Source organism: Lepidochelys kempii, chromosome 13 (genome assembly GCF_965140265.1).
Source record: "Lepidochelys kempii isolate rLepKem1 chromosome 13, rLepKem1.hap2, whole genome shotgun sequence".
NCBI classification, from domain to species: Eukaryota; Metazoa; Chordata; order Testudines; family Cheloniidae; genus Lepidochelys; species Lepidochelys kempii.
In genome coordinates, this window is record NC_133268.1 from 35802174 (window position 1) to 35826570 (window position 24397).

Consider the following 24397-nt stretch of genomic DNA (forward strand, 5'->3'; position numbering starts at 1 on the left):
GACCCAGTCAGTCCTTTCCAGATGCCTGACTGGGCCTTGTTCACCTGCTGAGGGTGAGACTGATCACCAGGTTTAGGTTCAGGAAGGAATTTTCCAGAGGCCAGACTTTCTCAGGACCCCCTGCTGTTATCATATGGGCATGTCTCAGCTGCTCCTCCTATATGGGGGATGTATGATCGCTATAAGGGTGACCAGATAGCAAGTGTGAAAAATCGGGAGGGGTGGGGGGTAATAAGAGCCTCTATATAAGAAAAAGACACAAAAATCGGGCCTGTCCCTATAAAATCAGGCCATCTGGTCAACCCCAATCATCACAGGGGCAAGGGCTTCTTCAGCAAACCCCCCTCTCTCTGTGCCCCATGCGGACGGGGCTGGACAGCAGTCTCACTCCGGCCATGCGGCCACCCCAGTCTGGGAGTGAGGGGCGGCGCCCACCCGTGGCTTCTGGACCCACAGACAAAGCTCGGGGGGAACCAGTCCCATTTATACTTGCTGGACACAAGGCTCTTGCTCTTGTTGTACAGGAGGCTATATGCGACCCCCCTGTTATACACTGAGCAATGAGGGCTCCCCTCCGTGTGGGCAGAGGCGAGACCCTGCGCTCCAGGGACGAGGTAGCTGGTGTACAGACCCCGCCGGAGCGGGGCGTGTCGGCAGGCGCCACTCTGCCTTGGACGGGGGTCATCTCCGCTTGAGCAAGCGAGACTCCCCGCAACCTCCAGGCACCTCTTCCGTCAGTGGACGGTGACCCTGACTCCGGGAGAGACCCCCGGGAGAGCGAGAGAGAGACGGGGTGTCCCTCGGCTGGGCCCCCTGGGGCGAGATTCAGCCCAGCCGCAGCGGGGTACACAAGGTAATAGGTGGAGAGGGGAGGGAGGGAGCGAGCCAGGCTGGAGGGCCTCCGGGCTCCGCTCCCCTCTCTGCACCTGCCTGAGTCCCCCCACTCAGGGCTTTTCCCAGCGTGTACCCAGCTCACACAACCTTGTGTCACGGCTCCGGGCCAAGCCTTCGGAATGAGCCAAGTGAAAAGGGCAACGCGGCCCCTGGCCGGGCTGGGCGGGGAATCGCCCCGCCCTCCTGGAACTGCCTCCGGGGACGCCGCGCGGATCGCAGCTCATGGAGACTTCCAGAGCCGGGCCCCGTTGCGCTCGCAGCAGGAAGGGGACAGAAACACCTGCCTTTAACGTTCCGTTTCATCTGATTGGTGACCACAGAGACTGAAACACCATCGCCACACGGGGCTGGTTACCGGAGGGCCTCTGACACCGACGCTATGCTCGCACTTCCGTCCGCAAAACCTGGCTACGGGAGCGCTCCGCTCAGCGGCGGGCTCCGCTACGCTGCTGTCAACTCGTCAGTGCGGACACGGCCTCAGGTTTGTTTCAGAGAGACAAGGCGGGTCCGGGCATATCTGTTACTGGTCCCACTGCCCTTGGTGAGAGAGACAAACTTCCAGCTTACACAGAGCCCTTCAAGTTTTATTTCGACATTTTAAAAACTACGCCTTTCAAAAACCTTATTTATAAACCTTAACTATCGTCTGTGCACCTACTCAAAATCGCTAAAAATCCACCCAAAATATTTCTTTTTTTCCAGATTGTATTAAACTGTTTTTCATTTCTGTAAGAAAACATAGGTAATTGTTGTTTTGAGTCAATCCTGATTAGATTTAAGGATCGTTTCGTTTAGATTTAACGCTGGTCGGTTGCCTAACTGGACATTTCTTACTGGAACAAACGTGGCTTTCTTTTCAATGTAATCTTAGCTCAGCTTTTCAGTGTCTGCAGTGCTTGGTTTTAGGTTAATTACAATGTCCCTCTACTGTTTGCGACTCTTATGAACTGCCCGAGAACTTACAAGTAAATACAGTAATGTGTTACAGTTGATTTTTAATGAGTACTTTAAAGAAATGTAGCATCTGTATCAGAGAACCTCCGATACCCATCCGAGTGTGATGATGGTGTTTTAGTGTCTGAGGTTCCCGCCGGGCTTTGCCTGTGGGGTTCGGAAGCCGGGGTGGCGCCGCCCCTCACTCCCAGGGCTGGGGTGGCCCCCATGGCCGGAGTCAGACTGCTGTCTAGCCCCGTTCCTGAGGGGTAGAGCGAAATGAATGGGGAGGGGGCCCAGAAGCTCCTAAAGTGTAACTGGGAGCACAGGTCTCATTGACTCATACCAGCACATTTCGTTTCCATTTTTATTTTTAAATTACACTTTTAAACTTCTATGGTTACTTTTTTTTTAAAAATACAATGAAATTGACATATACACATGGCAAGTTCTGATTTCAATCAACATTATTTTCTGTAATAAAAATGTTCCAAATGGAAATTTTTAATCTGCTTTAATTTCCATTAATATCTGAATCAATGTGATTACATAGGTTCTGGATTCAGGGGTGCGTGAGGCAGTGACCTTGTGGTTAGGGTTTAGAGGGATCGATTAGGGGTTGTGGTGTTCTTGGGGGCTGGAGGTTTAGAGGATCAGAGAGCATCCTTTACCTGGACCACCAAATGGGTGGGCCTGAATGCTAGTGAACATCAGGCTTCTGGTAACTTTTTCTGGTAACTAGTACCTCCTCCCCATCTCCCTTCCCAGCCCCTCTCAGACAGTTCTACCCAACACAAACAATAGGGTGTAGCTGTCTAGGGTAAAGGATCTAAGGTAATACAGTGGTAGATAGATTAGATTAGATTAGATTAGATTAATGACAAATAATACCTAGCACTGGAGGACCAAATTTCATCAAAAGCTGGGAAAAATTCCAGAGACCAAAACAGTAAGTTTGCTATTTAAATTAAATATGTTAGGGTATTAATATAGAGAGCAAATTTAAGCATATAATTGTTAGGATATAGATATTCAGGCCTGTCGGTAAAGGCCTGTACTCAAAGAATTTAGGTGTATTCTTATCACTTGGCTAGTTATACAGGTATACAAGAAAGAATCAAAATCACTGTCTGCCGGTGCAGGGTCCTTCTCTTACTGTGACAGTCTGAGGCCCTGTTCTTAGGCCAAGGCCTTTGGCTAAGCAGCAGAGGCAGCCGTAAGCTGGGAAGCGAACGGTCACAGCCTCACATTCCAAACTAGTCACACTGAAAGAAGGTGCTATTCGGCTGTTAGGAATACAATCCTGTCCTAATAGTGCCCATCGCCTCCAGAGAAAGGGAAGTGCCTAGAAAATGTAAAAGGAAACTTAGTTTGATAGCATCCTGTCTGGCAAGAACTCACTTCTCACTAGCTGGGATGTGAAATCCTCACTTCTGTATTGTTTTGTCATTATAGTTCCCACTTTGCTATTGTTTGCCTGCATAATCTCTGTCTGGTTCTGTGATTGTTCCTGTCTGCTGTATAATTAATTTTGCTGGGTGTAAACTAATTAAGGTGGTGGGATATAATTGGTTACATAATCATGTTACAATATGTTAGGATTGGTTGGTTAAATTTCAGGAAAATGATTGGTTAAGGTATAGCAAAGCCGAACTTAAGTTTTACTATATAGTCTGCAGTCAATCAGGAAGTGAGGGGGTGGGTGTGTGGGTGGGGGAGATGGGAACAGGGAATGGGGGTAAGGAAATTGGAATCATGTTTTGCGAAAGGGGGAAATGGGAACAGGGAATGGGGGTAAGGAAGTTGGAATCATGTTTTGCTAAAGGGGGAAATGGGAACAGGGAATGGGGGTGGGGAAATTGAAATCATGTTTGGCTAAGGGTAGGAATGGGAACAGGGACACAGGTGTAAGACTCTGTGGTGTCAGAGTTGGGAAGGGGGACACTAAGGAAGGAAACTGGATTCATGCTTGCTGGAAGTTCACCCCAATAAACATCGAATTGTTTGCACCTTTGGACTTTGGGTATTGTTGCTCTCTGTTCATGCGAGAAGGACCAGAGAAGTAAGTGAGTGAAGGAATAAGTCCCCTAACAATAATTATGAATTACAATTGCAACATTTGCTATCTATTCAATCAGCATCTAGAGCCTGGCAGGTTTTTTTTTTTTTTTTTAGCAGAAAAAATGACTGTTCAGAGAAGTCCAGAAAAAATCCCATATATTTTGGTTTTGGCAACAAAGAACCAAACATTTTTAGCTAAAAACTGCTGAAAACTTTACATTTTCAGCTGAAATTCTCCACAAAAGAAGGAAGGAAACAAACAATAAAACCTTTCTCTTTTCCAAGAGAAAGAGAGATGCTAGTGGTGATGATGATGGCCTCCACTACAGCCAGGATTGACGCTGTGGCGATCGATTCACCGGGGGTCAATTTAGCGGGTCTACTGAAGACCCACTAAATCAACTGCCGATCGCTCAGAAATCAACTCCGGTACTCCACCGGAATGAGTAAGGGCAGGTCTACACTACGTCAGGGACTGAAGCTCTGAGACTGATCCACTGGTGGTCGATTTAGCGAGTCTAGTAAAGATCCGCCAAATCAAGTGCAGATTGCTCTCCAGTCGATCCCTGTACTCTACCCCCGATGAGAAGAGTAAGGTAAGTCGACTGGAGATTTTCAGTCAGTAGCTGGAGTTGCGTAGCGTAGGTCGACTTACCTTAGTAGTGTAGACATAGCCTAAGAGGAGTTGATGGGACAGTTTCTCCCATCAACCCAGGGCAGTGTGGATCCTGTGGTAAGTAGATCTAAGCTATGTTGACTTGAGTTATGCTACTAATGTAACTCAAATTGCGTCGCTTGGATCAGCTTTTCCCCCTCGTGCCGATCTGCCCTGAGACTTACTATGAAAAAAGTACCAGGAAAAAGAGTCAGGAAGACTCCGTGAGAATTTATTCTTTAATTCAGTTTTTTGGTCAAACCTTGGTGGTAAATATTTATATGTGTATAGGGTGTTACCGTGTGTGGCAAGGGAGGCCCATGTGACACTATTTAGGCTGAGATTGGCAAAGTTGCCTAGTGCTTTTGGGTGCTCATTTCCTGTTCGTTTTAATTCATTCATTTCTTTTTATTTGGGTGGGGGAGGGAAATCAGGTCTTATGAGCTTTGAAAATTTTGGCCAGACATTTTCTGTTAGCATTTTATATATATGTATCGATGTCTATATTGATGTCAGTATCAATATAGAAATAGATATGTTAATGTTGCCTTCACCATGCAAAGATGGATGAATAGGCAGGACATTTTACATGGCAGGACACTGGGACTCCCAACCCTCCACAGACTTTCATGTTTTGTGTACCCAGCTACAGATCTGCAGAGAATACTACCTAATCAAAGCTCTTCAGTCACAGCAGCGGCAACATTGTTTACCTACTTTTCAGAGGCATAATTGACAAGAGATGATCCTAATCACTGGAGAATTAATGTCATTGGCATCAGTGGTGTGTGGAAGAGACCCAGAAGCACTCAAAAGATATTAAGCTCCTTGCAGAATTTGAGCCCCAGTGTTCATGTACGGATGACTGAAGCAGAGTGCTCTACTGAAACGTTTGTCTTTTCAAAAAGAATGTCTCTTACAGTATCAAGTTTTGTATAAAGAAATGTGCATTAATTGTATGAAAGATGAATGCTCAAAATGTAGCAGAGTCACAGAAAGAAAGAAAGAAAGAAAGAAAGAAAGAAAGAAAGAAAGAAAGAAAGAAAGAAAGAAAGAAAGACCTGTCCCCATACACATCTATCTATCTATCTATCTATCTATCTATCTATCTATCTATCTATCTATCTATCTATCTATCTTTGAACCCTTCTGTGTTTTTTCAGACCTTCTTGACATGTGTATCTTCTTTTAATTCTATTTCATATAATAATGGAATTACTCCTCATTTTAATCTGGTCTATGGAATTATTCAGATCAGTCAATTATTCACATTCATCAACATTCCCAGTGATTCCGGAGAAGAAGAAGCATGATAAGACATAGTTTTGACACAGCACATAGAATATTCCTAGCCTGTTAAAGACCATTCTTCCCCACCACCCCGGTGAGGTGGCCGGAGTATGGTGCAGAGAAGCTCATGTTTGCCACTTCAAAATCCCATGATTTAATTGAAACAGAAATGGTGGAAATGTTTTACCTTTAAATCTGTTCTAAGTGAGGCGGATTTTCAGATACTGCCCCTTTTCCCAGTGATTCAGAGACCAGGATACTGGTTCTGCAGTTTATCTTCTACCATCATCTGCTTCACGTTCTTTAACAGTGCCAGGAAAGAGATCTACTCCGAGTGTTCTATATGGTGCTATTTGCCTTGTGCCCAGTTCCTACAAGAGAGACCCTCTCAAGATTTCGCTTTTATCCTTTCTGTGGGAAGGCGACATCTCCCTTGATGCTTACATTGATTAATGAGAAGGAAAACTCAATAACATGCTAGCACTGTCGACGGTACAAACACCAGAGTGAATGGAGGCAAATTTCTATCCTCCAAGGAAATGGCCTTCCTTACTACATGCAGGTGATGAGGTCACTGGTCACCTCCAATTATGGTGCCACAGTCCAAGAAGAGATGCTTACAAGAAACCTATTGCAGATTTTCCCACCCAATCGCTGTTTAGGAGACTCTTTAAAAAAACAGAGTGGAGTCCCTCACCCATGTCTTCAGGGTGGCCAGAGAAAGGGAGGGTGTGACACCTGTTCATGTACTCAGTGTACAGTTCATGGTTGGGATTTTCCGAGATGCCGCTGACTTTCAAGTGGACCTGTGCTCTTAAATCATGTAGACACTCGTGAAAAGCCTAGCCTCAGGTCCCAGACTGCTATGGAGACACAAATGTCTACACACACACATCTTAGTGACTTCACATTTTTCGTTATCTAGGCTCTAATATGCCCATCAATGTGGCATCAGGGAGTGTCACACACATTCATGGATTTATTCTCCCAGCATCCAAGTGCATCATTATGCACAAGGGAAACTGAGGCAAGGGGAGATTCAACAGCATCTCCAAGACACACAGTGAATGTGTGAGAGAGCCAAGTAGAGTCTTAGACTCACAGACTTTAAGGCCAGAAGAGATCATCATGATCATCTAGTCTGACCTCCTGCACATCACAGACCAGAGAAGCTCAGCAGCCCACTCCTGTAAGAGGCCCATAACCTCTGGCTAAGTTACTAAAGTCTTCAAATCATGATTTAAAGATTTCAAGTTACACAGAATCCACCATTTACTCCAGTTAAAACCAGCAAGTGACTGACAAAAAGTCAGAGTAGATGATCACAACCGTCCTTTCTAGCCCCGGAATCTATACATTTATAAGTATCAGAGGGGTGGGCTGTGTTAGTCTGGATCTGTAAAAGCAGCAAAGAGTCCTGTGACACCTTATAGACTAACAGATGTATTGGAGCATAAGCTTTCGTGGGTGAATACCCACTTCATCGGTAAATTTTTATAAATTTATAAATTGGTAATTTATAAATCTGTAAGTTATTGGCCTCAACACAGGGGTAACTGGGTGAAATTTAGTGGCCTGTTATTTACCGGTTCTTTAGAAAGTCTTCCTAGTTTCTTTGGAAATCTCAGTCACAATGGGTCTATCTATAAACTGCTGGAAAGAATTTCCCCTACCAGAAGGCTTTGATTCAAATGAAAAGTAGCATATATAGAGACTAAGTAAGCCAGTGTTGAATCAGGCCCACAATGTTGAAATATGCCTTAAAAGAAAGAGTCCAGAGTTTCTGTGAATCAGTGCATCTCCACTGACCAGCTCAGTAAATCTAGGGTAATCAGAGACTCTGAAAAGTCCAGATAGGAGGGAGTGGGAAACATAGATGGCTGGTCACGTTCTTTGGCCTGTGTCATGAAGACTAGATCAGAGTCCCTTCTGACCTTAAAATATGACTCAAAGACCAAAAAAATATTGACCCAAACTTTTATGCAGTTGCCCTGTTTTATTATTAGATTTGCAAAGGGAAGCATGATGTAATTCCACAGGCATCTACAACAGTTAACATTGCATTTGAATTCAGATTTATTTTTCTCACTCATGCAATCATTGTTTCCCCCTTCCTTCTCCCCTCTCCCCAAATTATCCTCCATCACCTGGAAAAGAAAAATATCAGCCAAAGCATACCATACGAATACTGCTCCCTAAAGGCAGCAGCAGCAAGTATCAGTCCTAAAATTCAGTGAAATCCATGTCTGCCAAAGTTTTAGGGCAGGATTTCCAAAGAAATGTGAAGGAATTAGGTGACTCAACTTCCAATTTAGGTGATTAAATCCCTTTGGTGATTAACTCCAATGTAGGTGTTTAACTCCCTTCAACTCCTTTGAGATATCACCCTAAGTAACCCTCCAAAAGTTTCTGGAAAATCAAAGCATGGAATACAGTGCTCCTAACCCCTAAAGTCCCTTTTAAAAATCTCAATCTTATTTTACAACTGCAAAGATCAAAATTAGCTGATTGGGGAGAGGTGCCAGTCTTCCAGAATCTCCTGCTGTAGGTGACTGATAGAGATCTGTTAATTTTACAGTCTGAAGTCTTGCAAAAGCCAGAAACTTACTGACAGCCCTTCTCGGGGCCTCTTTGACCTCTTTGTTCCTCAGACTGTAGATGAGGGGGTTGACCATGTGGGTCAGGACTGTTTAGAAGACAGAAAATACCTTGTATAAGTCCTTTGAATGGTGGGCAATTGGAACCATGCAGCCAATAATCAGAGTCCCATAAAATGTTGTGACAGTGACAATGTGAGAGGAGCAGGTAGAAAATGCCTTTTGCCTCCCGGTGGTGGAAGGAATTCTCAGGATGGTGTTGATGATGCAAACGTAGGATGCCAATGTGAATAGAAATGGGACTAGTCACCTGACGCAGGAGACCATGAAAATGGTGAGTTCTAGAAACTGGGGAACAGTAGAGGATAGTTTTATGATGGGTGAGGAATCACAAAAGAAATAGTCAATTTCATTGGAGCCACAAAACTTTATTTTAGCCATTAAAATGATTACTATGGTACTGCTCAGAAAGCCACTTGTCCAGGAACAAGCCGCGAGCTGGAAACAAACACTGCCGTTCATCAGAGTGGCATAACAGAGTGGATTGCAGATCACTAGATACCAATCGTAAGACATCACTGCTAGCAGATAGTATTCTGTGGCTGCTAGGATACCAAAACAATAAAATTGTGTCATGCAGCCACTAACAGAAATGGTTCTGTCCCCCGTGAGGAGACTGGCCAGCACCCAGGGCAGGATGCTGGAGGTGTAGCAGATCTCCAAGCAGGACAAGTTCCCCAGGAGGAAGTACATAGGGGTGTGAAGGTGCTGATCAGCCACATCTAGCACAACAATGAGGATATTTTCCAGCCATGGTCACTATGGAGATCACTAGAAACAGGAAGCAGAGAAGAATCTGAAGTTCCGGGAGATTCCCAAATCCCAGGAGGACAAATTCCTCAATGGACGTTTGATTTCTACAGTTAGCATTTGCCCTGGGATGTATCTAGGGGAAATGAAGCAAACTTGTTAATATATTTTAAAGATAAACTCAACTTTTAAGTCAATTCATTGTCGAACTAGATGAAAACTAACAAACTCTGCAATATAAGTTGAATATCGCAGTGAACTGAAATGTCATCAGTTTAATTGCAGAAATGTTCAAAAATCTATGCCCTCTCTTCATAGAATCCCCATCATTAGAGATGGTTAAGAAAAGGTTAGACAAATAGCTCTCAGGGATGGTCCAGGTTTCCTTGGTTTCCAGGTGGCCTGGACTTGAAAACTTCTTGAGCTCCCTTCCAGCCCTACAATTCTATAATTTTCTGTTACTTGATCAAGCCTCCAGGAAAGTGTCCAGGTTGCTTGGTATCAGGACTACTGTGATATGTTATTTAAGGTGTGAGTACCTATCTTCTTCACTAACAGAGCAAAGAAAAACTGTGTGTTTCTGGAAACTCCACTACACTTCAAAAAATCAGAAAACAGCTTCATTTCCCTTTGGATTAGGACTGATTAAGATTTTGTAATGGAATACTGGGGTTTGGAGTAACTGAAAGTCTTCATGGAAAGTATATGATTTTCACCAAATTTCGTCTGAAATCTGTAAACCCCAAACGTTTTTTTTTTTGTTTTTTTTTTAAAATATGAACATGTTTCAGTTTTGAGCAGCCTTTGGCTGAAAATATTTAGTACATTGACAAATAGGTTTGCATTCAGTTGCTGAAAATCCCAGAACATCCACTCTCCACCAAAGAAACAATTTTCAGGTTTTGGCTTTTTCAATGAAAAATGAAAAAATTTCCATGGGGATGGAGGATTAAACCCATCCAATGGGAGTCCTGATATATTAGAGAACAAAGGGGCTGCTAAAATGAGATTACACTTCTGATGCCAGGAATTAATATCACAGCACAGCCCAAGTAAAATAAAATAAAATACAGTCTAATCTGGTTCGCTGATGTTTCACTTTTTAACCTGACAAGGAAGTGTTCTTCAAATGCAGGGTTTCCACAGGATACATCGCTATCAGAGGCACAGCTGGAATTGCAGAAAATATTATAACAGATCATACAAATGTTCTGTTCTTTCTAAAATTCAGCCACAGAATTAGCTCTGATGGGGATACCTGATGTGAACACCATGAAACACAAAGATATGTTTGGTTGCACTGGTGGGAAAAATATTGTTGTTTATTTTATTCATTGTCCAGATCATCTTGTGTTTACAAAAATTTCTTAAAGCAGCTGATCTCTCTCTCTCTCTCTCTCTCTCTCTCTCTCTCTCTCTCTCTCTCTCAGTTTCAATATGCACAACATTTTATTAGCCCAGCACAAATGCATATTAGTAAAAATAATATCAATGGCGTCTAATTTGCTTTCAAGACTGAAATTGTATCAGTCTAAAATAATATTTTGACAGACCTTCCAGTCAAAACATCCAGACGGAAAGCACTGAATTCTATATAGGTATATGAGCCTTGCTCTCTCCTTCCTTTGCAAAGGGATTTAAAAGCTGTGGGGGGAAATTCCAGACTGGATGTTTCTATTCTCCAGCAGCAATGGTAATATTTTTGCATCTACTTTACACTCAAATTTTTAAATAGCCCAATGGACTTAGGAACCTTAGTACTATTGACTGTCAATAAGACTTAGGCGAAGGGCCAGAGTTTTAAAGGTATTGAGGTATTATAAAGGTATTTTAAATCAATAGATGTTAGGGATATAGGTGCTTTTGAAAACCACACTAGGCACCCTACATACCCTTAAAATGTGTGTCTGAGTGCCTAGGTGACTTTTGAAAATGGGATTTAGAATGTTAAGCTGCTTAGGGGTGCTTTTGAAAATTTTACCCCTAATTCCCATTTAATTTCTGTAGCAGTAGCGAGCCTAAATTCTTTAGGGCCCCATTTGAGAATCCCATGTTACGGCTTATAATGAAATTTCCTCTGCATCTTAATAATTATAAATGATTCCGTAACGAGCAATCACTAATAAGATAAATAAAAAGCCCCTGAACATTTAAACTAAAAGCCTAGAGATAAAACTAGTAAAGTTTCTTTTAAAAAACAAAACTCTAGAAGCCTATAGAATTCAATAGAGAAAAAAATAATTGCTTTAAAGTTTTTAAACCAACCTAAACGATATAAAATCTTTGCTAGGCTGGTTTAAAAATTACTCAGAGAAGTTATCATTGTCTATTCAGTGTCTTTAGCATTATCCCGTTAGGATAATGACTTTAATCATGTTCTGAAGTCCTGTTGGAGTTAATGGGTGAAATCTTAGCAAAACTCCTCTTGATTTAAATAGTCACTGAATTTGCTTAGAAAGGACTTAAAGCACATTTTTAAAGTTAAGCACATCCTTAAAGTCTATCCTGAGTTGGAGCCATAAAACATTCCCTTTTCCCTCAAAATGATTTATTAAAATCAACAATTAATTCATTTTCTCAGCAATCATATATGACAGACATTTTACTGTAGCAAGCACTGGATGAAAAATGTTGAAAGGGAAACATCAAAGTTGTCCATGAAAATATGGAATTTTGGAAAACTGGATAACCAAAATGTTTTCATTTTTTGGTATTCAGTGAAAGAATGAAAGAAAACCCCAAACTTAAACACACTGAAAAATACTTTTTGTTAAATAAATTTGGGGGAAAAATTTAAAAAAAAACAATTTTAGTGAAATTTTCATTTTTGAAAAAAAGTAATTTGAAATGAAACAAATGTTGAGCAAGGATATAATGTATTCAAAACACTGAGTGAAGGCCATGTAAAAGTGGTGATATTTTATTTTGGTTTATTTTATCATATTATGTATACACATTATTATACATTAATTTTTATTTTATATCAATTATTTTTATTTAAAAAGTTAAACTGACATATATACACACATAGCAAAGTTCTGATTTCAGTTAACAAAAAATAGCCATTTTTAAAGGTATTAACGTGCATAGGGGGATTTTCAGAAACACCCTAAGGCACCAAAAACTAAAGAAAAACTAGAGAATGCTGTTGAAAAATCCAACTAGGCTCCCGATACCTTTTTAAAATCACTCCCAAAATGACCTCAAAAGTAATCACATCGGTTTCCATCTCCAAATCTGATGAACAGACATTAACAGACATTAAACTTTAGAAAATGACAGAGGAAGTTTTCCACCTCTAAGATGAGGCACCAGTCGGGGGATGAAGGGGGCAGCTTGAATTGCAGACATCAACCTTTGGACTCTGGATTCTTGCATCAGGATATGGTCCAACAAGACAATTTTCTATCCTGATTCCTTTAACCTACCTAACTCAGAATCTATATATGGAAGGAGACCCTACCCATAATGCCTGGTTTTACTGCCTTAATTGTATCATTTTGTCCTGCATCCATTCCCACACAATGTTAATGTCTCTTTGGATGCATTGTTCATCCCCCATACGAGAAGGGTAGCAAGTACCATTGGCCCGCGATGGGCACTTGAGATGAGAGGGAAGGGAAAGGGACTAGCTCATTTATGATCCCAGACGGAATAAACACCCGTGTTCCTTCCATGTGACGAAACTGCTGCTACTTCCCTCCGTGGTCGTTCCACCCCCCATGGAGCAGCAACCGACAACGCCAACACATGTCGCCCTCAGAGGAAAACTAGACACCTATTCTGAATCTCAAAGGAAAAGAAATGAAGAGAGGTAAATAAATAAATAAATAAAAAAGATGTGAACTTTGAATATGTATCTAGAAACACAAAACCATTATATCTTGATGGAGTACACGCAGTGAGGTTGTGCTGTCAGTTACATGGTTGAAAGCTGGAGTAGTTAACCTCATGCCACTGCATCTCTCCACTGGAAAAATGAAGTTGTCAATAAACAGAGGAAGACTCATATCATTAAGAAGTTGAGCTTCCAATATAGGTGAACCAAGAGCATGGAACCCTATTGAACTACAGAAATGTCCCATCTGAGACCCATAAGCTCTCTTGAACTCTAAATAGAGACTTTTAAGTTCGGATTTTGAAGTATCTTTATCACATCAGTGTCACATCAACAAATCTAGAAGATATGACAAAAATCAATAGATTGGAAATGAAAGATGTTTAGAGTTCAACCGCGGGTACGACTCCCCTGCAGCAGGGAGGTGTAATTCCCAGCTTGGATAGACACACATGGACTAGCTTTGATCAAGTTAGCAGGAGAAAATGAGCAGTGAGAACATGGCACTAGAGGCAGCGGCTTGGGATAGCCACCTGTGTACGTACCTGGGACTGCCGGTGGGATCGGGCTCGGACAGCTAGGCTGTGCCACTGAGGCTACACTGCAATTTTTAGCACAATAGCTCAATCAAAGCTAGTGTGTGTAGGTCTACCAGAGCAGGGAATTACATTGCCCAGATGTAGTATAGATATACCCCGTAAGACACAAACTGAAACACCAAAGAGGCTGTGGTTTGTCTGAAGGTCTATCCAGCTGTCCTCTAGCACAGTAGATTCAAAGAAAAATTTGCACCATTTGATAGATGGAGCTGAGAAACAGACAAAGATGCACAAAAAAACCCCTAAACACACATCACAGGCTGTTTCCTGATCTCAGTTACTCCAGGGTAAATTGCATCAGCTTCATATGGATTTACAAAAGTGCAACTGAGATCAGAATCCAACCCCATATAAAGAAATGTAAGGGAAATAAAAATGAAAACTCATCAAGAGAGAAATTAGAGAGTCATTTTTATCCAGAAGGAAGAATGTGCCTGTAGAAAAATGAAAAGCTGGAGAATTACAGAGATATATAGACAGAATGAGATGAATATATGGAGAGAGAGAGAGAGGTTGTTTATTTTTCCAAATTTTATGAGCAATAAAATACATATATGTTTAAAGAGAAGTAGCAGATCCTTGCTATTAAAGCAAAGGTATCAGAGACAAAAACTCTGAAATCTCTTCCTGCTTTTTCTCCTACACACTCAGAATAATAGAATCATAGAAGATTAAGGTTGGAAGAGACCTCAGGAGGTCATCTAGTTCAATGCCCTTGTCAAGGTTCCTTCCCCACTCTGAACTCTAGGGTACAGATGTGGGGACCTGCATGAAAACCACCTAAGCTTACTTTTACCAGCTTAGGTTAAAACTTCCCCAAGGTACAAACTATTTTACCCTTTGCTGTTGGACTTGCACTGCCACCACCAAACGTTTATCTGGGTTTATTGGGAAAACGTTGTTTGGAAACGTCTTTCCCCCCAAAATCCTCCCAACCCTTGCACCCCACGTCCTGGGGAAGGTTTGGTAAAAATCCTCACCAATTTGCATAGGTGACCACAGACCCAAACCCTTGGATCTTAGAACAATGAAAAAAGCATTCAGTTTCCTTACAAGAAGACTTTTAATAGAAGTAAAAAAGAATCATCTCTGTAAAATCAGGATGGTAAGTACCTTACAGGGTAATTAGATTCAAAACATAGAGAAGCCCTCTAGGTAAAACCTTAAGTTACAAAAAAGACACACGGACAGGAATAGTCATTCTATTCAGCACAACTTAATTTCTCAGCCATTTAAAGAAATCAAAATCTAACGCATATCTAGCTAGATTACTTACTAAATTCTAAGACTCCATTCCTGTTCTGTCCCTGGCAAAAGCATCACACAGACAGACCCAGACCCTTTGATTTTCTCCCTCCGCCCAGCTTTTGAAAGTATCTTGTCTCCTCATTGGTCATTTTGGTCAGGTGCCAGCGAGGTTATCCTAGCTTCTTAACCCTTTACAGATGAGAGGATTTTTCCTCTAGCCAGGAGGGATTTTAAAGGGGTTTACCCTTCCGTATATTTATGACACCCCTGCTCAAAGCAGGACCAACCCCAACTAAATCATCCCAGCCAGAGTGTTCTCAAGCTGGGTCTTAAAAATCTCTAAGGATGGAGATTCCACCACCTCCCTAGGTAACCCATTCCAGTCCTTCAACACCATCCTAGTGAAATAGTGTTTGCTAATATCCAGCCTTGACCTGCCCCACTGCAACTTGAGACCATTGCTCCTTGTTCTGTCAGCTGCCACCACTGAGAACAGCCGAGCTCCATCCACTTTGGAACCCCCTTCAGGTAGTTGAAGGCTGCTATCACATCCCCCCTCACTCGTCTCTTCTGCAGACTAAACAAGCCCAGTTCGCTCAGCCTCTCCTTGTAAGTCATGTGCCAAACCTCTGTCACATACCTAGGCTTCCTTCTCTCCCAGGGCTCCCGTACACTATATCCAGCCCGGGTACAAGCCATCCTTAGCTTTCCCCAGCCTTGCTCTCCACTCCAGGTCAGAAAATTCTTAGGCATGACAGGGTTCTGTAGGCAATGGATTCCCCAATATGCTTCTCTGGCTAAACCACTCCAAGAACTCACTCGATCCTCTGTACCTAACCCCATGCCATGGCCACTTGAAACAAATGCTGCTTTCATCTCCCTTAAGCAGAATTTAGCCTCTGCCCCTGCCTTAGGGTTACCTAACTATGACAAGCCTTTTACCCTTTTCTGTCACGAACAATCTGCTTGTGCCCTTGGGGTTCTTACTCAGGAGCACGGTGACAGAAATCACCCGGTGGCTTATTTTTCTGCAACCTTGGACCCTGTAGCCCAGGGTTTACCCCCTTGCCTACGCGCTGTAGCTGCTGCAGCATGCCTGGTTGAGATGTCTGAGTCCCTTGTCCTCCGCTCTCCTCTCACTCTCATGGTTCCCCATTCTGTGGAATCTCTCCTTCTGCAACGCAACACTGCTCACCTCTCCTCTGCTCGCCTCACTAGGTATGAACTTTTGCTGCTTTCAGCCTCACATATCACTATTAAGCGCTGCTCCTGGTTAAACCCTGCTACCCTCCTTCCTTTACCTAGTGATGGTGAACCCCATGACTGCCTTGCAACTGTCTCCGCTATCACTGTCCCGCACCCCGACCTTTCAGATGTAGCTCTCCCTAACTCTGACCTGGTATTATTCACTGATGGGTCCTGTTATAGAAATGACCAAGGCCACCTTCTTGCAGGGTATGCTGTGGTCTCTCTCTCTGAGACCATAGAAGCTGCGCCCTTACCCTCTGTGACCTCTGCCCAGGTGGCTGAACTGATTGCTCTAACCCGTGCCTGCTTTCTAGCCGAGGGGCTCTCTGCCACTATTTTTACTGATTCTCGGTATGCCTTTGGGGTTGTGCATGACTTTGGCACCCTCTGGCAGGCTCGAGGTTTTCTTACCTCTACTGGTACCCCTATCAAAAATGGCCCCTACATTGCCGCCCTCCTGTATGCAGTTTTACTACCGTCTGCCTTGGCAATTGTTAAGTGTACTGGCCACTCAGGGGCAGACACCGAGGTGGCAAAAGGTAATGCACTTGCTGATGCTGCTGCAAAACATGCCACCACTATAAAACCTTCACCAGAAGCGTTTCTTGGTCCCCTCTCTGTCTCTGTAACACCACCATCCCTGTCTCATCTCGCTCAGCTCCAGGATTCTGCCCCAGAAACAGAGAAAGACTCCTGGAGTTCTTTGGGTTGTTCTTTGAATTCTGATTCCCTTTGGCAATCACCCACTGGTACCTTTGTAGCCCCCCTCTCACTCTACCCGTCTCTAGCCGCCCTGCTACATGGTGTTTCATATGTCGGCAAGGAGGGGATGGTCTCTGCTATGAGTAAGGCGGGGTGGTGGGCTCCCCATGTCAGCTCCTTTGCAACCCGCCACTGTGCCGCTTGTGTTACTTGTCAAAGCCACAATGTAGGCAAATCTGTAAAAGTAACACAAGGGTTCCGGGGTTTGCCTCAAGCACCTTTCCTACACTGGCAACTTGATTTTGTACAAATGCCAAAGTGTCAGAAATATGAATTCATTTTAGTTACACTATGTCTGTTTTCGGGTTGGATTGAAGCCTTTCCCTGTCGCAAAGCTGATTCATTGTCAGTTGCAAAATGTCTGTTAAACCACATTATCCCTACCAAAGGAATTCCTGCCACTTTGTCTAGTGACCAGGGAACACATTTTACTGGAAAAATTGTTCAACATCTAAACCAGGTATTACATGTCACCCACCTGTTGCACTGCCCTTACCATCCACAGAGTGCAGGGGCAGTTGAAAGGTGAAATGGTGTGCTTAAAAATAAGCTGGCAAAAATCTGTAGTTCCACAGGGTTAAACTGGCCAGCTGCTTTACCACTGGCCCTTATGGAAATTCGGTCATCCCCATCCCAGAGACACAAATTGAGTCCATTTGAAATCATCATGGGACGCCCTATGCAAACAATGGCTACTATTACCTCAGCCCCAGACCTAAACCTAACTCACAGCACGCTCCTCCAGTACTGCAAAGGGTTAATGCAAGCTGTGAGCTCCTTCCATTGGCAGGTGCGAGCAGCTTGGCCGACAGAACCCACCTCTGCTGCCTGTCACACTCTTGAGCCTGGTGATTGGGTCTACCTGCGGCCTTGGAACCCCGGTGGAAGGGTCCATACCAGGTACTGCTCACCACCCAGACAGCAGTGAAATTATCCTGCATCGCTGCATGGATCCACGCCTCACAGTGTAAGCCAGCGCCACCTCAAGGGGACCAGCACCTCTGCAAGACCACGCCGAACCAGCTTCAACCCCAGAAGACAAAGAGGAACAGCCTGCAATACCTTACAATCTGCGCTCTCATAAGGGTTGCCAGAAGCAGAGGGTAAGCAGACAGCAGGACCCAACAAACAAGAAGCAGTAGTGAGCCTAGCGCCTGCTGCCTGGTGGACGTAAAACCGTGACTGCGGTTCCCTCGAAAGGGGTTGTCGGAACCAGAAAGGGTCCTGCTTCCAACATGTGTCCTTTGAGAAGCTTAATCCTCAGCTACTGTGTCCTGAGGGTCTGGGGAATCCAGAGTGACAGTGACAATTCTTTCATCCAACAACAGGTGCAGATAGCCCAGATCCTAAATATTTCTAATTGCTGGGTCTGCAGCCACATCCCAGCTCACTCACAAGCTAGTATCCCCACCATGGCAATCTCTTTGAATTCCTCAGAGCTTGCTGGAGAACCCTATCCACTTAAAAGGACATGGAAGGAAAATGACACTTGGGGGCTGGGAAAAATATATGTTCCTAAACTTATAAGTGTGGTGAAAGGAAAGTGCCACTGGTGCTGGGTGTGTAATGGGACAGGGCTGAATCTAGGGAGGAGCAGCTGTCTCCAATACATCGTGTCCCATGGTGTATGGGACTATTCAAACAAGGTTGGAGAATGGCGAACCGGGTATGGAAAGATAAACTTCCTCTCAACCTGGGACCAAACCAAAGATTCAATCTCTTGCTCCCCCTACAGCCTCCCTGAGAAAAACAGCACCATCTACAAATGTCATGTGAATGCTACCTCTTCTCCCAGTGAAAATCATCCTGTGCCCTTTGGGGGATACTATTCCTCCTTCGTAAATTCTTACATGTCAAAGGGTTGCAGTCAACCCTTCCCAGCTTTAATGGGACATCATTGGGTTTGTGGGGAAAATGCTTACACTGTGTTACCAGCAAATTGATCAGTTATCTGTTATCCTGCTCAGCTTTTCCCACAATTCCGGGTGCTTCAATCCCTCCCACAAAATCGCCTCTGTAATTTCAGGCGAAAAAGGAGGGACTTGCCAGATGCTAAATGGTATGTGGATAACATAAGCTCCCTAACTTGGGAAGAAGCTGTTGGCATTTCTTTAGTCCCAGTGGGGGGGGGGGGTAATCCCCCATGCAAAAAGGCTTTTAAGGTTACAAGCAGTGGTTGATATCATGGCCAATGAAACAGGAGAGAGCTTAAAAGCTCTAGCCAAAGAAGCAGGAGCGGTCCGACAAGTGGCCCTCCAAAACCGTCGGGCATTAGATATAATATCGGCAGCTAAAGGAGGGACCTGTGCTCTAATTGGAACAGAATGCTGTGTATACATACCTGATAATACTAATGAGGTAATAAATCGTGCTAGCCATCTGGAGCAAATTGCATACCTTCCCCACGAAGAACCAAGTTCCTTGTGGAAATGGATAAGTAACTTATTCAATTTCTCTAGTCTGGGAAACTGGTTGTTTCAAGGAATCCTGACTATCCTATTTGGAATTCTAATAATCTTTGTGTGTTTTCAATTGATTTCTTGTTGTATCCAAAACTGCACAAGACACACCATCCATCAGGTTATCCCTAACCAGAGTGCTAATCTAATGTTGCTAAATGTCACCAGGGAAAGTAATGAAAAAGAACGATTGATGTATGGAATCCAGTAAGTCATTGGTCATGGGCGTAGCCTTGACCAAAAGGGGGGATTGTGGAAGTATAACATTGTAGAAGTATAACGTTGTATAAGGGGACATGCTGGATACATTGTATATGAGAGGGCATGCCAAAACATGTTACAAAGTATCTGAGGGAGCACACGTAGGGACAGTTAGCTTTTGAATGGAGAAGCAATTAAGATAGAGCCAGCACGTCTAAGAAGCAGGCATCAGAATGGAAGGTGTGAAGGGCAATTAGTTAAGTTAACTGGAAGCTGTTAAAGGAGATTGTTAAGGGTGGCAGGTAATTGAAGATACGTGATTGGTCTCAGGGATCTTGAAGGGTGGTGACTAAAATCTTTTTCTTCTTTTGTCTGTAACTTCTCTGTAACTTGTTCTCCAAAAAACTGTATAAATTAGGAGACACAAGCCCCACTCGGGGGGCTCACTTCTAAATGTATTAGCAGAGCAGCTTTGCTAATAAAACAGAGTGGTCTGATAAATTGTGAGTCTGAGTCAAACTTTGACAGAATACAATCCTGTCCTGATAGTGCCTATCACCTCCAGAGAAAGGGAAGTACCTAGAAAATGTAATAGGAAACTTAGTTTGATAGCATCCTGCCTGGCAAGAACTCACTTATCAATAGCTGGGATGTGAAATCCTCACTTCTGTATTGTTTTGTCATAATAGTTCCCACTTTGCTATTGTTTGTTTGTATAATCTCTGTCTGGTTCTGTGATTGTTCCTGTCTGCTGTATAATTAATTTTGCTGGGTGTAAACTAATTAAGGTGGTGGGATATAATTGGTTACATAATCATGTTACAATATGTTAGGATTGGTTAGTTAAATTTCAGGAAAATGATTGGTTAAGGTATAGCAAAGCAGAACTCAAATTTTACTATATAGTTTGCAGTCAACCAGGAAGTGAGGGGGTGTGGGTGGGGGAGATGGGAACAGGGAGTGGGGGTAAGGAAATTGGAATCATGTTTTGCTAAAGGGGGAAATGGGAACAGGGAATGGGGGTCGGGAAATTGGAATCATGTTTGGCTAAGGGCAGGAATGGGAACAGGGACTCAGGTGTAAGGCTCTGTGATGTCAGAGCTGGGAAGGAGAACACTAAGGAAGGAAACTGGAATCATGCTTGCTGAAAGTTCACCCCAATAAATATCGAATTGTTTGCACCTTTGGACTTGGGGTATTGTTGCTCTCTGTTCATGTGAGAAGGACCAGTGAAGTAAGCCCTGGTCTATACTAGGACTTTAGGTCAAATTTAGCAGCGTGAAATCGAGTAAACCTGTACCCGTCCACATGATGAAGCCCTTTTTTTTTACTTAAAGGGCTCTTAAAATCTATTTCCTTACTCCACCCCTGACAAGTGGATTAGCGCTTAAATCGGCCTTGCTGGGTCGAATTTGGGGTACTGTGGACACAATTCGAAGGTATTGGCCTCCGGGAGCTATCCCAGAGTGCTTCAATGTGATCACTCTGGACAGCACTCTCAACTCAGATGCACTGGCCAGGTAGACAGGAAAAGAACTGCGAACTTTTGAATCTCGTTTCCTGTTTGGCCAGCGTGGCAAGCTGCAGGTGACCATGCAGAGATCAACAGCAGAGGTGACCATGCAGAGCTCATCAGCAGAGGTGACCATGATGGAGTCCCAGAATCGCAAAAGAGCTCCAGCATGGACCGAACGGGAGGTACGGGATCTGATCGCTGTATGGGGAGAGGAATCCATGCTATCAGAACTCTGTACCAGTTTTCGAAATGCCAAAACCTTTGTCAAAATCTCCCAGGGCATGAAGGACAGAGGCCATAACAGGGACCCAAAGGAGTGCCGTGTGAAACTTAAGGAGCTGAGGCAAGCCTACCAAAAAACCAGAGAGGCGAATGGCCACTCCAGGTCAGAGCCCCAAACATGCAGCTTCTATGATGAGCTGCATGCCATTTTAGGGGGTTCAGCCACCACTACCCCAGCCGTGTTGTTTGACTCCTTCAATGGAGATGGAGGCAACACAGAAGCAGGTTTCGGGGAAGAAGAAGATCATGATGATGATGATGAGGTTGTAGATAGCTCACAGCAAGCAAGCGGAGAAACCGGTTTTCCTGACTGCCAGGAATTGTTTCTCACCCTGGACCTGGAGCCAGTACCCCCCGAACCCACCCAAAGCTGCCTCCTGGACCCGGCAGGTGGAGAAGGGACCTCCGGTGAGTGTACCTTTTAAAATACTATACATGGTTTAAAAGCAAGCATGTGAAAGGATTAATTTGCCCTGGCATTTGCGGCTCTCCTGGATGTACTCCCAAAGCCTTTGCAAAAGGTTTCTGGGGAGGGCAGCCTTATTGCGTCCTCCATGGTAGGACACTTTACCACTCCAGGCCAGTAGCTCATTCTCGGGAATCATTGTACAACAAAGCATTGCAGTGTATGTTTGCTGGCGTTCAAAGAACATCCGTTCTTTATCTCTCTGTGTTATCCTCAGGAGAGTGACATATCATTCATGGTCACCTGGTTGAAAAAGGGTGCTTTTCTTCAGGGGACACTCAGAGGTGCCCGTTCCTGCTGGGCTGTTTGCCTGTGGCTCAACAGAAATGTTCCCCGCTGTTAGCTGGTGGGGAGGCGGGGTGTGAGGTGATAGCCATGCAGTGGGGGGAGGCAAAATGCGACCTTGGAACAAAAGCACATGTGCTATGTATGTAATGTTAACAGCAAGGTTTACCCTGAAAGAGTGTAGCCATTGTTTTATAAAATGTGTCTTTTTAAATACCGTTGTCCCTTTTTTTTCTCCACCAGCTGCATGTGTTTCAATGATCACAGGATCTTCTCCTTCCCAGAGGCTAGTGAAGATTAGAAAGAAAAAAAAACGCATTCGTGATGAAATGTTCTCTGAGCTCATGCTGTCCTCCCACACTGACAGAGCACAGATGAATGCATGGAGGCAAATAATGTCAGAGTGCAGGAAAGCACAAAATGACTGGGAGGAGAGGTGGCGGGCTGGAGAGAGTAAGTGGTGGGCTGAAGACAGGGCTGAAGCTCAAATGTGGCGGCAGCGTGATGAGAGGAGGCAGGATTCAATGCTGAAGCTGCTGGAGGATCAAACCAATATGCTCCAGTGTATGGTTGAGCTGCAGCAAAGGCAGCTGGAGCACAGACTGCCACTACAGCTCCTGTGTAACCAACCGCCCTCCTCCCCAAGCTCCATAGCTTCCTCACCCAGATGCCCAAGAAAGCGGTATGGGGGCCTCTGGCCAACCAGCCACTCCACCACAGAGGATTGCCCAAAAAACAGAAGGCTGGCATTCAATAAATTTTAGAGTTTTAAACTTTTAAAGTGCTGTGTGGCATTTTCCTTCCCTCCTCCACCACCCCTCCTGGGTTACCTTGGTAGTCATCCCCCTATTTGTGTGATGAATGAATAAAGAATGCATGAATGTGAAGCAACAATGACTTTATTGCCTCTGCAAGTGGTGATCGAAGGGAGGAGGTGAGGGTGGTTAGCTTACAGGGAAGTTGAGTGAACCAAGGGGCGGAGGGTTTCACCAAGGAGAAACAAACAGAACTTTCACACCGTAGCCTGTCCAGTCATGAAACTGGTTTTGAAAGCTTCTCTGATCCGTACCGCGCCCTCCTGTGCTCTTCTAACTGCCCTGGTGTCTGGCTGCGCGTAACCAGCAGCCAGGCGATTTGCCTCAACCTCCCACCCCGCCATAAACGTCTCCCCCTTACTCTCACAGATACTGTGGAGCGCACAGCAAGCAGTAATAACAGTGGGAATATTGGTTTTGCTGAGGTCTAAGTGAGTCAGTAAACTGCGCCAGCGCACCTTTAAATGTCCAAATGCACATTCTACCGCCATTCTGCACTTGCTCAGCCTGCAGTTGAACAGCTCCTGACTACTGTCCAAGCTGCCTGTGTATGGCTTCATGAGCCATGGTGTTAAGGGGTAGGCTGGGTCCCCAAGGATAACTATAGGCATTTCAACATCCCCAACAGTTATTTTCTGGTGTGGGAATAAAGTCCCTTCCTGCAGCTTTTAAAACAGACCAGAGTTCCTGAAGATGCGAGCATCATGTACCTTTCCTGGCCATCCCACGTTGATGTTGGTGAAACGTCCCTTGTGATCCACCAGAGCTTGCAGCACTATTGAAAAGTACCCCTTGAGGTTTATGTACTCGCCGGCTTGGTGCTCTGGTGCCCAGATAGGGATATGGGTTCCGTCTATGGCCCCACCAGAGTTAGGGAATCCCATTGCAACAAAGCCATCCACTATGACCTGCACATTTCCCAGGGTCACTACCCTTGATATCAGCAGATCTTTGATTGCGTGGGCTATTTGCATCACAGCAGCCCCCACGGTAGATTTGCCGACTCCAAATTGATTCCCAACTGACCAGTAGCTGACTGGCGTTGCAAGCTTCCACAGGGCTATCGCCACTCGCTTCTCAACTGTGAGGGCTGCTCTCATCTTGGTATTCATGCGCTTCAGGGCAGGGGAAAGCAAGTCACAAAGTTCCATGAAAGTGCCCTTACGCATGCGAAAGTTTTGCAGCCACTGGGAATCGTCCCAGACCTGCAAAAGTATGCGGTCCCACCAGTCTGTGCTTGTTTCCCGAGCCCAGAATCGGCGTTCCACCACATGAACCTGCTCCATTAGCATCATGATGCATGCATTGGCAGGGCCCATGCTTTCAGCGAAATCTGTGTCCATGTCCTGATCACTCACGTGACCACACTGACGTCACCACCTTGCCTGGTATCGCTTTGCCAGGTTCTGGTGCTGCATATACTGCTGGATAATGCATG

General features: G+C 44.3%; 1 protein-coding gene and 1 pseudogene across 1 annotated transcript; one reads left to right on the top strand and one right to left on the bottom strand.

The window, feature by feature from the left end:
- Positions 1-8: 8 nt before the first annotated feature.
- On the top strand, positions 9-22908 carry LOC140896733 (uncharacterized). Its single transcript, XM_073308781.1, has 3 exons — positions 9-1375; positions 21168-21801; positions 22388-22908. Exons 1-3 carry the CDS (start codon positions 1274-1276, stop codon positions 22906-22908), a joined length of 1257 nt encoding a protein of 418 aa, XP_073164882.1. The 5' UTR covers positions 9-1273.
- Positions 7829-9978, bottom strand: LOC140896627 (olfactory receptor 11L1-like; annotated as a pseudogene).
- Positions 22909-24397: the final 1489 nt, after the last annotated feature.

Coding starts and splice junctions, on each gene's coding strand:
- LOC140896733 (XM_073308781.1), top strand. CDS start 1,274: ATGCTCGCACTTCCGTCCGCAAAACCTGGCTACGGGAGCGCTCCGCTC. Junction 1,376..21,167: donor CAGTGCGGACACGGCCTCAG/GTTTGTTTCAGA, acceptor CTGTTTGGCCAG/CGTGGCAAGCTGCAGGTGAC. Junction 21,802..22,387: donor AGGTGGAGAAGGGACCTCCG/GTGAGTGTACCT, acceptor TTTCTCCACCAG/CTGCATGTGTTTCAATGATC.